Source organism: Zonotrichia albicollis, chromosome 8 (genome assembly GCF_047830755.1).
Source record: "Zonotrichia albicollis isolate bZonAlb1 chromosome 8, bZonAlb1.hap1, whole genome shotgun sequence".
Taxonomy (NCBI): domain Eukaryota; kingdom Metazoa; phylum Chordata; class Aves; order Passeriformes; family Passerellidae; genus Zonotrichia; species Zonotrichia albicollis.
Window position 1 is genome coordinate 26,034,646 of NC_133826.1, and position 15,709 is coordinate 26,050,354.

The 15,709-nt window shown below is 40.4% G+C and overlaps 1 protein-coding gene across 3 annotated transcripts in view; it reads right to left on the reverse strand.

The window, feature by feature from the left end:
• LOC102065228 (BMP/retinoic acid-inducible neural-specific protein 3) overlaps positions 1–15,709 on the reverse strand; it is a 195,412-nt gene that overhangs the window by 79,694 nt on the left and 100,009 nt on the right. For all 3 annotated transcript variants that reach the window (XM_005490194.4, XM_074546303.1, XM_005490195.4), the window contains one exon: positions 8,159–8,349. In XM_005490194.4, the coding sequence (XP_005490251.2) occupies positions 8,159–8,349 (191 nt within the window). The remainder of the gene's footprint in view (positions 1–8,158; positions 8,350–15,709) is intronic.

Here is a 15,709-nt window from a genome sequence, read left to right on the forward strand (position 1 = left end):
GGATTATGTGCCAAAAAGTAATAGCTGTAGGATAAAAAACTGGGATGAAAACATGACATCATCTTCAAAGGGAGCTAATCTTGGTGGTGAGCAATGCTAAGTGAGGAACTTGTGCCTGTGTGCAGGACATCACCTCTGCTGGCCAATTCTGACTCACAAAATTGGTCTTTGGTTAACACAAGCACGCTCCTTGCTCCCCAATGTACATTATGTGTTTCCCAGTCTCTCAGAAATTCAGAGGACAGACAAACCCTTCAGACTTTACACAGAAAAACTTGCATTATACAGGAGCTTTTTATCTAATTAGACCTGCAGGGCGTGTCTAGAATATTCCTCTTGTCCTGGGAGGGACAGGTGGCTGTTCCACCACTACATTTATGCTTCTCCTCCTACAGTTTCCTAATGGGTCATTATTTTGTGCATGAAGTCATCAATGCAGGGATTAATTGCCTGAAGCTCCAAAGAACTAGAAATTAGCACAGCCTCCTTAAGTACCAGGATTTCCCCACCCAATTATTTAATCTTTCTGCTGTAATATGTGGACAAAGGTTCGCAAGTGCTGTGAGGAGGGAACTGGGAAAACACAGTAAACTCTAATGACCTGTCCCCTGAGAGAAATCTGCCATCAGAACCTGCTCTGGGTTCCAGCTTTGCTGGCATTCAATATGCAATGAAACCCATGCAATAAAACCTGATTTGTCACAACTTGCCATGTGACTCCAGCCAGGAGGAAAGATGTTTCTGGGATCAAAAGCAATGGAGTTGGCTGAGGTTGCAGCCAAGGGTGGTGGGCTTTGTGCAGCTGTTTGTGGAGCTGCAAAGACAGGGTTTAGAACGGATTTTAGGAAGGAATTGTTCCCTGTGAGGGTGGGCAGGCCCTCGCACAGGGTGCCCAGAGAAGCTGTGGCTGCCCCTGGATCCCTGGAAATGCCCAAGGCCAGGTTGGATGGGGCTTGGAGCAACCCAGTCCAAGGATGCTTCCAACCCAGACCATTCCATGGTTCTGTGGTATCAGAGAAGATAACAGCACAACTCAGAGAGTGAATATTGTGCCAGCAACCAGTTCAGGCTGCACAGATTAAGTACAAAATTTTCCTAGGAGATTTCTCTCCATGTTTTCCCCTTTTCCAGAAGTCTGAGGTAGTTCGTTTAGATTAAAGTGGCTTTTGCAAGGTCAACCATCTTTCCATTGAAAGTATATTCAATTGTAAGGGCAAAGAAACAAGGACTTAAAGCTGCAGAAAATCTCTGGAAAAGACTAAAAAATATAATTTTTAGGTTCTTTGTATTTCATTATGACAGAATTATAGACTGGTTTGGGTAGAAAGGAACTTATGAATTTTGCCCAGTTCTCTCCATGCCATGGGCAGACTTTCCGCTAGCCCAGGTTGCTCCATGCCCTGTCCAACCTGGCCTTGGACACTTTTTCTTTTTTAAAAGTCCTCTTAAGTCCTGTCATGTCCCAGTAAGGTCTCCCTGGAGCCTTCTCTTCTCCAGGCTGAACAACCCAACTCTCCCACCCTGTCACTGTAGGAAACCTTCTCCAGCCCACAGAGCATCCACCACACCTTGTTCTCATGTAAACACTTTTGATTGATCTGTATTAGTCTTTAACAGAGATTGTGGGGCTCCTTATACTTCAGCAGAATTCTGCTAAGTTTTATTATTAAAACAGAGTTTGAGTTTTGTTCACATAAAAAAAAATCTCAGGCATTTTTCCGTTCCCTGCTCTCCAGGAGCAGACAGCAGAACTGCAACAAAAACTCACATTTCAAAAACAAAAAACAATTAAACCTTGAAAAAGGACAGGGCTGTGTGTTGTGATGCTTTACTTTGATTGGAACATCTCAGGAAAAGAATGTTTGGACCGTGTCAGATTTATCACATCATCCTATTTGCTTCATCCTGCTTGACTCTATGCTTTCCATGCAGTGGCTGCTGGGTGTGTTCTGGCAGGATCCCCTGGCATCCCCAGCCCTGCAGGCTCGGTCCCTGATGCCTCAGGTTTTAGCTTTTATATTTTTCAGAGTCTGAACTGCTTTACTGTGTAGTTCTGAGCTTCATATTAAGGACGGTAAGCTCTCTTCACAGAGTAGAGAGACAAAACAATTCCTTGTCTAGCTGGGGACCAAGGACAAATGATCCAAATCTCAGGCCTAAGAGCACAAACAATGGAGGAATGAAGAGAGGAAAACAAGAAGGATGGGACTGCATGGGCTAAAGCTGGAATTGGACAATTAACTGCAACAGGCAAATGGAGCAGAACTGATCCAAGTGAGAGACCCTGTGCCCAGTTGTGCATTTTGTGACCATTTTGGTTCATCTGGGGTGCAGCCCTGGCTGGGCTCCTGTGCTGCCCAAGGTGCATCCATTGAGGCCCTCTAATTAATCCCTACTTTATTCTTTAACTCTGTCTAACCTCTGGTCTAGGTCAGCCTGCACAAGGCATCATCCCCACACCCTGACAGATATATTTGGGTTTTCATTCATTGTAACCAGACTGAAATGACTTTGAATGCTTACATGGCATCTCACACAAGAGATGTCTGAATCACACATCCTGGCTCATCACTGGCATTCCCAGGCACTGTGCTACCAGCAGGTGCCATCAGGGGCAGCTCAAAACTATTTGCTGCCCAAAAGACTTTTCACAGAGTTTTTCCTCTGTAAGAGCTAATTGAGCTCTTCTAGAAAAAGTGGATTACCCTCTACATTGGTGCTGAGGCACCCCTGTCCCTACACAGCTGTGAAAAGGCTCCCTTCAGCACCCAGGGCTCCAGGGTCTGGGAAGTAACACTGCTAACTTGGATTTAGGGATGACAATTTGAGTTTTAAGTTCATTTGGAGAAAATTAAACCCATGCCAAAAGAGACTCTTGTGTCACATTGAAAATATGGAGGAATCTTGTTTTTCACTGGTTACTGTCTGCCATCATAAAACAGGCTAAGACATCCAAGCATCAGCTAAAAACAAGTGTGATTTAGAAAACAAGGTTATGAATTTTAAGGATTGAAAAGGAGTAATGACAGTGAACATTTATAAAACATGATTATTCAGCATCAAATCCTCCCAGCTGTGCTTTTCACAAGCTCTGAGAGCTGCATTTGCTCTCCTTCTCAAAATTCAAGAGACACTAAACTTCACTTTCTCAGGTTTAAAGGAATTAACATGGAAACACACAAAACAATTCCACATAGCCCAGTTGGGTGGTTCAAGAAGCTGTCAGTCACTACAGGGATGTTTTATTGCCATGTGGGGGCTGTCCCTGACAGATTTTGTCACTGCAGGTGCAGGGGACTGATGCTCATGCTCTTCACTGACCTTGCCACAGTGTCCAGTCCTGGTCCCACCAGCTCTGGAATATGCAAGCTTATAACTTAACTTCAGTTTTTAATTCTTGCTAAGTTTATAGGAACATATTATCCATGACATATATTTATAAATTCTACTAGGTCCCAAAAACATGTGCAAATAAAATAAAATAAAATAAGTATATGGGAATTTACCCAGATATACAACCTGCCTCAGACCATTTAGATGTAAGGCTCCTAAATAAAAATAGGATTCAGAAAGTAGAAAATAATTTTGCCTTTGTCTTAAAACATATTAATTATTTTAATTATTAATTATTTAAATTAGAAATATAAATCTCCATCAACGTGGTGGAATTGGAATAATGCTATAACAACTGTAACTAAATATAACCATCTATTGAAGGAGTAAATATATTTTGTTATACATAACAATACATATTCATATGATTTAAATAGTTAGTGCTATTTTCTGCCTCAGTTGTTGAGAGACTGTTTGCCTGTCCCCATATCTTTGGAATAATAAAGGGATTGTAAGCCTTGATGTTTCATATTTTCATCTGTAGACTGGAAAGTGGTAGGAAAAGGAAGTTATCCAAGCAGTTCCCATCACTTCATGTCAGAAAGAGAGGAAACAGGAATAAAAGGGCAACACTCCAAGGTAGCCATAGCCTAGCATAACCCACAGATGCCTGCTCAGAGCCCTCTCTTCATACACAGAAATGTATCTTACACAGGACTAAAGGTCTTTGGTCTATGAACTCCTCAAAGGTTTCTGATTAAATGAAACACCTCAGCTACTACCTAAATAACTACACCTAAATAAATACACCAGCAACTACCAGCTAGTGGAAAATCTATTCCTGTCTGGATCACCAAAGGTACCATTAGGGTTTTATCAGGTCATTTTCCCAAACTAAAGCAGATGCTGATGGAAATGCACAGGCTCAAAAACCATATAAATTAATGTCAGGCCAGATGTGGTATCATTTCCATGGTTCAAGTGAATAACAGTGCACGTTAATTCTATACAGACCATCTGTTTAAGGATTTAAATTTTTTCTTCATTAAGTAAACGGGAGAGGAAAGAAAGTTAATGTGTTTTGTGCTTTTTTTCCCCTCCCCTTAGCTTCCACAATCTTAAATTCTGAGGAATTTACATACCCAGACAAGGGGTGTGACTGGTATATGCAAATCAGATGCAAAATTTCCAAGTTTCTTTCTCACATCAGTCATTTGAGGCTGTGCCCTCCTTCCCTTATTTGCCAGTAGTTTGTACCTTACCTTGAGAGAGTGCTATGGAAAGCAAAGGTCGCATCAGCAGTTAGTGCAAGTGCTAATAAATCCTTCAAAACCCATTGAGATTCACTGTTTTACACCACCTGACAATTTCCCCCGTCTCTGCAGGCAGAATAATTCGCAGCTCCGGGGGAATATTAATGAGGGGCAGAAAAGCTGGAAAACTGAAGGTGCAACCATCACTCTCTCAGGGCTGTAATCAGCGGAGAGAGGTTGGGGTCCAGCTGATCTGCCCACTCCTGTTAAGACTGTCTGTTTTAAAGACAAAATTACCTCTTTTCCTTTCGAATCACCAAGCCTTCAGCCGCATCAAGGGCTATTTCCTGACCCGGAGAGCTGAATGGATTGATGGTCTGGTCATGAACACCTTGAGCAAAGATGACTGACAATAGCATCTTTCAGATGACCACTTAGGCAGTTGCCTAATGAGGTTCTGGTTTCACAAGAAGCTTTGGGATTGTCCTAAAAATTGGTTTATTCAGAGCAGTTTCCAGGTGCAAGGAGCTCTTCCTTGCAAAACCTGCTGTCTTCATCTTGCAAAGCACCCAAATCAGTCTCACTTCACCCAAATGCCTGGAACAAGAGCCAATCATTGTGGTGTGCTAATTATCCTCATCACCAACTCTATTGCTTTGCTAAAAGGCCTTTTCTGCAGGAACAGCACTAAAGGGAATGGCTTTAAAGCGGGACGGATTCAGTTTTGTCCTCCTACATCCATCCCACAGCGGTACCCCAGGCTTCCCAACATCCTCCAGCTTCCAAGCTCACGTCTGGTTTTTTGCAATCCTTTAAAGTGTCGCTCCAGCAAACTGCACTATCCTTGCATGATGTTGAGGACAGGCAGAAGAGGAAAGTATGAAAGCAAAACAAAAAATGTATAAATGCATAAGGAGAGAAAGTCATAGTAAGTGCTCAGTCCACTGGGTCACACAAGGTCCTTCGATCATGCAGCTCGTTATGAACTTTGGGCTTATGGCACCAGGAGATAAAATTTCCATAAAAAATAAAAGCAGTGAGAAATGTCACTTTCCACATTATCTTGTGGCAGCAAGAAATACAGAACTTTTTTCCCTGGGTTCTCATTTCTGGATGCCCTTGAGGAGTGTATTTCTGTGTTTGTGAATAAAGACTAGGGAATGTTTCACAAACAACCATGTGCAAGAGTTCCCTTTATGCTCAAAAAGGGATCTTTATGAAAACCAAATGGTCACAGAGGCACACAAATCTTATCACAGCCTCGTTCATTTGCCAAGTTTTCCTTTCTGTCCATGAATACAGATGATTGGGGATTCATTAGATAAAAGTACTGTGCACACTCCGTTTGGTCTTCTGCTTTTAACAAGCTACATAAGTGACAAGCTTTCACAATAAAACAACTTGTAATTAAAGGGAAAGTACTAATACATTATTAAAATAATAAAAAAAATCTAATTATGTGTTAATCAAATGTGGACCAGCATCTGTGGGAATCCCCATTCAATCCAGCCTGAAAATGAGAACTAACACATCCAGGAAAGTATGGGCTTATTAGCTACCTCATGAATGCTTTCTTAGAAATTACTAATTCCCTGTAATTATTGTAATTGAACCAATTTTTCAAAGTATTCAGCACCCATCCAGTGATAATGGAAGGCAGCAGGTGTGCCTCAAATCATGCTTAAAAATTGAGACTGGGGACCTAAATCAAACCCCAAGTTAATATGAAATCTCCCTTTGACTGCATTAAGCAGTGACAGAGCCCAGAAGCCAACTCTGTCTCACTCTGAGTGAAAATTCGGGCAATGCTGGGGCAGCTATTCAATTTTAGAGCCTTTCTGAGGTGAGAAAATGGTGCCCTACCTCAGCTCCCCTGCAGCAAACGCTGAGGCTTTGGGGAGAATACTGAAGGTCTAAGCTAGAATTTTCAGATGTCCTCAAAGGAAAAACACCATTAAGTTTTAGTTTTCCTTGGGTCCAGACTTCCTTGAGGTTGTCAGCTCCGTGGCTCTGTGGTGATCAGTGTGATGCTGCTGCTTTGAATGTAAAGATCAGCTGTGGTCATGTCAGACTGTTTTCCTAGAGCTGCTAGACCCAACTTCACCTTGACAATGAATTTCAACACATAGCTGAGGAGCTACTGCTATTTACATTAGTTAATAATTAGCAGATAGGTAGCAATACTGAAAAATATTTTTGACCATTGGAGTAGGATCCTTGAAGTGGGATGCACGCTGCAGCCAAAGTTTTAGTTCTTATGCTTTATATTTTAAGGGACATTTTGTGTTCAGCATTTAGTTTTCCTATTCAAATGTGCCATGTGTTCTATACTCAAGAAATCAGTCATTTATAAAATGTGCATATTTGCATGGAAAAATATTCAAAGTAATTAAAAAAATTCAGGGATTTCTCTTATAAATTGCAGGTCAGCACACATAAATTGTTCTTCAAATTCTTGTGGTAAAGCCACAGAGGTACTAGTTCCCAAAATAATGATAGAAATTAGCTCTTAATTTTTAAAAATAACTAGAGCATGACAGAAATTCCTCTTGTTTCTCCAATGGTCTCCTTCAAAAGGAAGCCTCTGTGTGCCATTTGGGTTGTTACAGATCTCAGTTATCAGCCAAGAGAGACTGGGGGGCTCTCATTTCCTTTACAAATGGCTAGGATTCAGTTATGAAATGTATTAAAAAGAACCATTCCTCAGGTGAATAAAGGATTTCGACAAGCCTGTCCTGCTGGAAGGACACTCAATCACCAGAATTATCTTTAATATTATCACCCACGATGGGATAGAGCTGCATTTCTAAAATGTCAGTTCATTGTGTAATGCCTGGATGGGTAATCACAGGTAGTAATTATCTTTCATTCGGAACAATTTATGCTCTCCTTTGAACATTAGGCCTCTTCACTGGATTTCTTCAATCCATCTGGTGACTGGATCCCAATTATCCATGGGGCTACCCTTTCCAGATTAGTCTGGGGGGACTGAAAGATGCAGATTCCATTAAGTTAATGGGAATGACATGGCAAAGCCTCATCATCCCATTTTGAAAATGCAGTCCCACTGGTTAAGTGAAGACTAATTCTAAAAAGGGCAGCATGACAATATACTTTTCCAATGGACAAAGTAGTTTAAAAGTCCCATAAATTAAAAGATTTGTTGGAAATACTTGCTACTGGTTTTCTGGCTCCATTTCTGCAGGACTGCAATGGACCCAGATATTTCTGTAAGCTGTTATTATGTTAATTGTTACAAGGACCACTTACAGAAAAAAAAAGAAAAATCACTCTTCTTAATTACCTCAGTGCAGAGAAAGACCCCCAAAAGACATGGGGCTAAATGCAGCTCAAGTAAGGTACCTCCATCTTTGCAACTGGATTTCTTCTCTTTTTCTGTACAAAATTCTACACCCAGCACCAATAAAGAGAAGGAGTCCCAAGAGCGAACAAAATCTGCTCCCACAGCAAGCGTTGCCCATCCTAGCAGCTTGGAGAAGGAACAGATGTGACCAGCACTTTTAGTCTACTCCCACCAAGCTCACCCCAACATTCCCAATAATTAACCCTACCTCCCAGGGTAGCTGAGAGCAGGAAATGTGTCCCATATTTCTTGATCAGGTTTTCTGTGATCTGCTGAAGGGTCGGGCGCCTTCCCAGCAGCCTTATGTTACGGAAGAACTCGGGGGCCAGTGGCAGTGGGGAGCCAAGGAAATTTCTTCTTTCCACAGCAAGATTGTTTACTTTCCAGCGGCCAAACTCTCTGCAAAAACAAAGCAGTTCTCATTCAGAAATGTGTCATTCAGACAAATGTCCTTCATTTGCAAACGACTCTGCTCTGCCGGGTAGCTGGGGGCGACTCGCTGGGAATTACAACGGGCCTTGACAGTGATGCTCTGTCATGTGCTATAGACAGGACAAGGGACGAGGGTTATTTATTAGAAGTAGGAAAAGTAGTCCATAATAAAATAATTGTTGGGGAAGAAATAAATAAAAACGAAGCCACTTAGGTTGCTGCTGCTCCTGTTGGTTCTGTGTGGCCTTTGATGTGAATATAGCTCTAAAACAACCCAATATGATAGAAACTGAAATTAAACCAATGATTTCCCCCCAGTTATGGACCTGAAGCAACAAGTATTTTTATTAGAACAAGGTAAATGTTAAAATCATAACAAGAAAGAGCCCATCTTCTTTGCCTTTTTATGTTAAGTCACTTAGGTACATAAATTTTATAACCTAAAGAAACACTGTCACACCACATTTGACCTTACTGTGATAATTCCAGTTTTCTCTACTTCTGGCCTCCATTTTGAGAAAATACACAGACAGAAAGACTGACTCCTAAAAAGTGATGATGTTTCAATTGTAAGAGGGATGCAAGTGAATTCAAAGACTTGCCTCCTTCCCCCCTCCAAAGTAAATCAATGACAGCAGGGGAAACAAACAAGCTCATTGCACAGCAATAAACACATCTTTTATTAATTTACTTGCCAATTAAGATACCAGATAGAGCTATTAGTGAGAAGGACTCATTGTCCTCAAATCTAGACAGAACAGGCAGCCTTGGCAGTAACTTGGCTTCTCCCAGATACAGAAATAGCAGTTTTGGGTACAGATTCTGGGAATTAAGTGCAAGGCACCTGAGGACTCAACCACCACTTTGTTGAGTCTTTTGTAGAGCAACATCAATTAGGATTCCTCTTAGACAAGATTGTGGAAAAGCAAAGAGCTTAGTGACCTTGCAAGGCCCTGCTGAAGGTCCCAGGTAAATAGAGAGAAACACTCAGGTACAAAATTAATTCAAAAGCAGGAATCAAAGATGCAACAAAAAAAAAAAAAAAGAAAAAAAAGAAAAAAAAAAGAAAAACCCACATACTCAACAGTGGGATTTTTTAATACTTTTAAGTCCTCAGTTAGCAGCAGAACTCAGATAAATAAATTTTTGTGTAGCCCTTCTGCTTTCCAGCATCCTTCTCTTCCTCTCCCAGATCCAAACTGCCTTTCCTCTCAGACGCATTCTGGCAGATGCCATTTTTTAACCAAAAACAAATGAAGAATGATGGTAGGGAGAGATTTCTGTAACATAACTGAAATTGAATGTGATTTACCAGTCAAGGGCATGAGGTTAAACAAGACCCCATAGTTCTTAAAGACTCTACACATCACCAGTGTGCAAAATTGGTATTTGAGAATTGCTTTCTGATAGGGGATTTTCCACCTTAGTTGTCAGGTCTTGAAGTTTTCTCTCACAACTTTCCTTTCCTGTTAGGAAACTAGAAAACCTATAACTTCTATTTGCAGCTTTTATGGAACTACTATAAATGAGTAGAGAGAAATGAAAATATTACACACAAATATTTTTTGCCCGTAAAGTGAAAAAGTCCTCATTGTGTATATTGACCACATTCATGCAGACTCTAAAAACAGTGAATTACCCTGCACTGTAAATGTAATTTTCAACTGAAAAAACAAACCAAACCACCAAAAAATAAATCAATTACAAAAAAAATCTTCTATTTTTTGTTGTTTAAATTCTCTGCTTTCTGGTCATATTTTTCATTTCAATACATAAGAAAATATTGGTTAACTGTAGTTCCTGAACAGACCAGCAAGACAGACTTGCTTTGGCACCAAGAAAATATTACAAGTTTTATATTGTAAAATATTTATTTTATGCCTTGAGGAAACCTTTTGTTCTAAGCTCTCTATATGAGCTGAGGTTCAAACACAATATAAACAGAAAAGATACAATTCTTATAAAAGACAGTTTTCTGCCACCCTTGATATGATTTTCATTGTGAGTATTTAAGGACAGAGAAGACCATCCTAATCCCCTCAACCTGCCCCCTTTTTGGTGAAGCCCACCAAATGCCTCTTGCTGTCACACCTTTGGGACTGGGAAGAAACTGTCCCCCAGAAAAACATCTACATCTTGACTTAAATTCTGAGGATTTCTCAGAAATCCTCTACAATCTGTTGTGGCATTTAACTACAGAGGGTGCATTCTATTTTCAGTTTGAATATTGCCAATTCCAGTGTCCAATTTTTAGAGCTCTTAATGCATGCTGGGCAACTGAAATTTTTTCTAAATATTAGGTACATTCTGTGCAAGTAATTACAGCTCTTGTCTGAATCCCCTCTTAACCCTGAGCTGAGCCCACTGCCCTCCTTGGTGTCTCTCTGTCAACAGTGGGCTCAGAAATTATGTCCCACAGCCCTTCTCCACAAGCAGCAAATCCTTTCTTGGAAGAGTTAAACTGGAACCAATGGCCACATCCATGACAAATTCAGATGAATTTCCAAGTTGAGGTTGCCCTGACCTACTACAAATCATTTATTTACTGAATCCAGCGACTGGGTTATTCTGGCACTGAGAGAAACTTGCTTGGCTTAAACAAATCTGAGTTCCTTCCACAATTTTTTGCTACAGAAGGATTTCTTTTTTGCTGTAGGTTTAGAGAGGTAGTAGGCAAATGCTTTTGTAAAAGCTTTGTCTTTATTATTTAATTTTTTTTTTTTTTTTTGGTTCAGAATGTAGCAATGGGAACATTTATTAGTGCAGCAAGTAATCACCCTTTGCAATTCACTGCTGAGGAATCTGGGGGAGTAGAATATGGAAGATGGAGCCCTTTTAAAAATATAACAGTTTTATAATTGTGCCCCAGACAGACCTGAAGCTTTTAGAGATTTTAGAAAACAGCTTTTCTATTTTGCTGGGGTTTTTCTTAAATGAAGTATTTTGGAATATGGAGAGATGAAGACCTAAACTCCCTGGGAGAAGCAAAGAAGAAGATAAAATGGGGATGCAGGGCACTAAAAGTGTCTGCCTGTATGCAGGAGCAGGGATACCTGGATTTGGGCAAGAAAGAAGTGATGAGCAGCTTCCAGAGCTGAGGAAATATTTCAGAATTCAGAAGGAGCTGGGTTTATGAGAGTAAAGTGTAGGAGCAGGGTAAGAACTGGGATGAAGTTCAGGGTGAGGTGTTATGGTGCATTATTTGTAGCACCTTGAGTGTGGAGGTTTTCACAAATGCTTTCTGGGTCACTAGTAGCTCCTAAAATTAGAGCTGATTTCCCTTTTTAGCAATGTCACTCTGAGTAAAATTATACCCTTATCTTTCTTTATATATAACACATAAATATGTCTATCTATATACCTGTTCAAATATAATTTATGATTTTGATCTTAATTTCCCTTTGCAACCCTCTCTTATCACCCCTTTCTTTACCTGTTTGTCTTGCAGTCTGTCTAACACAAACTCTCCAGCCCCAAACATTTTGTTTTGTGCCCAGTGTGCATTTTTCTCCTTCAAAAATCAAGCTCCTGCCCATTGCCAAAGGCACACCAGCAGGTCTGATGGAGTTCATAATCATACTCTGAGCAGAGAAAATGCTGCTTTCCAGAGCCACTGAGTCCCATCCATCAGGAGAACACTTCCCATGGAATAACAGGGCACCTTCACTCTTGGATGATGAGAACATGACAACTTTGAATGGGCTGGAATGACAGTGGCAGCCTGAATCCAATGTTTTCCCATGTAGCTGCAAATTCTGCTGTAGGCAGAACAGCTCATTGAGGGAATAGATGGTGGTTTTTTCCTCCTACCTCCTTTAAAAGCCTCAAGATTTCAGAGTTAATAATCTTACTCTAAGCAGAGAAAATGCTGCTTTCCAGAGCCACTGAGTTCCATCCATCAGGAGAACACCGCCCATGGAAGAGCACAGCATCAATGCTGGCTGCTGCTCAAGAAATCTGATTTTCCACTGAGAATAAACACTGGGGCTAAGAGAAGCTTGACCTTTCCTACTCTTCCTCATCCTCTGCTCTGTAAGAGCCCAGCCCAGCAGCCTCCATGGTGCTCTCAAGGAGAGAATGGCAGGTGGATGTGCTGCCCGTCTATATGCAGGGTGATTCACTGCATGGAGCTCTCCAGTGCTGCAGGCAAAGCCTGCTGTGGAGAGGGAGGATGGCTCAGAGTTCCCAGGCTTGCACAGGAGATAGGAAATCAGTCAGGCAGGCTCCTAGGATGAAGCCTATAATGGAATCATGTTATTATCATAAGTAGTGCCCCAGGGCATGGGCAGCATTCTCTCCATCTTCCCAGATATCAGAGCCATGGATTTGCATGTGCTGCCCCAAATCTGATCCCTGGCTGCTCCAGGGAGCTCCCATGAAGAATGACCAGAGTCAACAAGGGATAAGAAGAAGCATACTTTAAAATGCAGGGATCATTTCAACACTATTTCTTTTATTAATGACATTGAGGGAGATGTTTCATCTCAGGAAACCATTAGTGTTCTGACAGGAAAGACCTGTTAGTAAAGCATCATACAAGTTTTGGACAAGTTTTTCTCTTCAAAGAAGCTTAAATTGCAAGTGGATCTGAAAGGAATCCTAGGGCTGTCAATGTCTCTTTTGAGTTTCAGGCCACAGCTTTTTTTCCAAATGTGTACATTAATTATAGACTTGCTTCTATCACTGTATTCATTTCAATACAGTTTAAATCTTATGGCATGGGGAGTTATGGAAAGCTCTCTATAAAACAACTAGATAAAGGGATTTTTTAATTGGCGTTGTACTCTAAAATGGTAGTATGAGGAGATTTGAAATGAGAATATAATCTCCTCCATTGCAGTGACTAAATCAGCCTGTAAAGAGATTTACTGTGAGTGTGATGGATCCTTCCAAACTACCTAAGGTCAACTACTCACAAAACAGAGCCCAAGCAAAATTAACAATGCTAGGCCTCATTTGAAGTAATTTGTTGTGTTTTATAAATCAATATTACTACTGGTAAGCGTAAATGTTACTGAATAATATTGTGGCATAATGTGGAGAACACTCTTGGAAAATGAACTTCATACAATTTCTAATACAAAAGAATTCTTCTGCGCTCCTTTCCCTTAATGTCTTCTACATGAGGCACCTTCACTCTTGGATGGTGAGAACGTGACAGCTTTGAAGGGGCTGGAATGACAGTGGCAGCTTGCATCCAATGTTTTCCCATGCAGATGCAAATTCTGCTGTTGGCAGAACAGATCATTGAGAGAGTATTTGGTGTTTTTCTCCTCCCACCTTCTTTAAAAGCCTCGGGATTTCTAATGCCTGAGGCCATGGTTTGAATAAGGCCAAGGTGAGATGAAGGCAGTTTCATTTTATATTAAGCTTCTACCTGCTAGGAGTTCCAAAACAGGAAGTAGATAAAATATTTGCTATGAAAAATAAAAAGCTTTTAAAGAGAGGATTCTCCCAGATCTAAAATCATGTAATATCCAAGACTGTGTTATTCACAGATTGGCAAGTGAAAAAAAATTCTCCTTACCGGCACAGGTCATAGAACTTTCAATGCTTATTACAATCAGTTAAACAATGGACAATATGCCAAAATCTTTACTAAGTGCTTGTTATGGTTGATTTTTCTATCCAAGGTGAAAAAGAAGGAAATTAGTTACATTGTGGCTGAGCAGCCTCCTGAAAATCTCCACCTTTGTATGAAGACATGACAATAGAGAAAAACACTGCAATATGAGCAAAGTAAACAGAACAACCTCTCTGGAGGAGAAGAAGCAGATAGTACAGAACATATCTCATCTGTGTCCCTTAACATTTTCAATTATCTACATGTTTTATCAGAAAAAAAAACCCATTCAAGAAATAATAAGCTCCTTTTAAACATATTTGCCCTCGATGAAATGGAAAGTATTTCTTCATCAGCATTATGCTTGTAATTGTCTGACATTTTGCCAAGGTCAAAACAGAAAGTTTACTGAACATATGTATTTTTTTTTCCATATTATTGCTTTTATCTTGCAGTGAATAAGCACTATCAGTAGGATTTCTTTTAATCCTAATATCTTTTTATCCTAGTAATTTTTTTTCCTTTCTATGCCTTTTTTGCCTTATCAGCTTCCTAGCATTTGAAATTCTACTTCCAGAACTAGAATCCATCAGTATCAGCTTCACTATCTTGTTGCATTATGCATATGAAATACGTGCAAGTGTATTAATGAATTTTAATACATAAAGTACATACATTATACCTAGAATGTACTCAGATATATTTCTTTTTTATGACTCCTGATAGTCAGATTACTGAGTCAGCTACTGGGACATCAATGATTTCAAACTTCTCACCTGTCATGAGCATCAAAAGGGGCACAAGAGGGAGGGATGTGGCTTTCCTTTTGTGCATGTCTCACTGATATTTAGGGTCTATAACATATGTACTGAAAAATTTCCTCCCCTGATGAAATCCAAGGGGGAATTATTTCTGTATCTTGTCCTGTGGTGTTGTTTGCCTTTTACGCAGAGTCCATGATTAACTTCCCAACACCTTTGTGAACATTCATTCAGGAACTCACCATCCACATATTTAGCTGGACCTACATTCATACAAAGGTATTTTGTAGCTCCTAATGACTAAATCTAATTTACCTCCTGCCTCAGAGGCAGCTCAATCACCAAGCAGCACAGAATAAAGCAGAAATGCACTTTCCAAGAACATGTTGCAAATAACACAAAGGATAAACGGCAAGTACGGGAGGAGTGAAAACACTTCAGAACTCTGAAGTGTTTGTATGAACCATCTGAGTGAGGAACTTGTGAATGATCTTGTAAGATGCCACCAGTTTGCACAGGCTTGTGAGACAAGGGTTAAAGTACAAGTAAATGATTCACGAGCTCTGCATGTCAGGGAGCAGAGAGGAAAGGGAGAATTCCCAGTAAAACCCTTGCCTCTGCTACATCTGAGATGGAAAATGAGTGGGATGCTTGGGAGGTGTTTCCTACAGGCTGAGTAAGCAGGAAACAGATTTTGCACCTCTTTTCTATTTCTGGGGTTCATTTTCTCAGATGTGCTCTGCCTTGTAGTGCTTGTAAGTGCATGCAATGTGTGGATATACACAAGGGGCCTGATCCAGAAGTAAAAGTCTCTCCCAATAACTAGAAATCTGTATTTAGTCCAAAGGGGAGATCTGTTGAGCAATACCAGTACATTTTACATGGATTCTTTTAAGCATGGAAGTACCCTCTACTCAGAGGTAAATGCCAAGAGGATGGGGACAGACCCTTCAGTGGTGCACAGGAACAGGAAAAGGGGTAACAGGCATGAACTGAAACACAG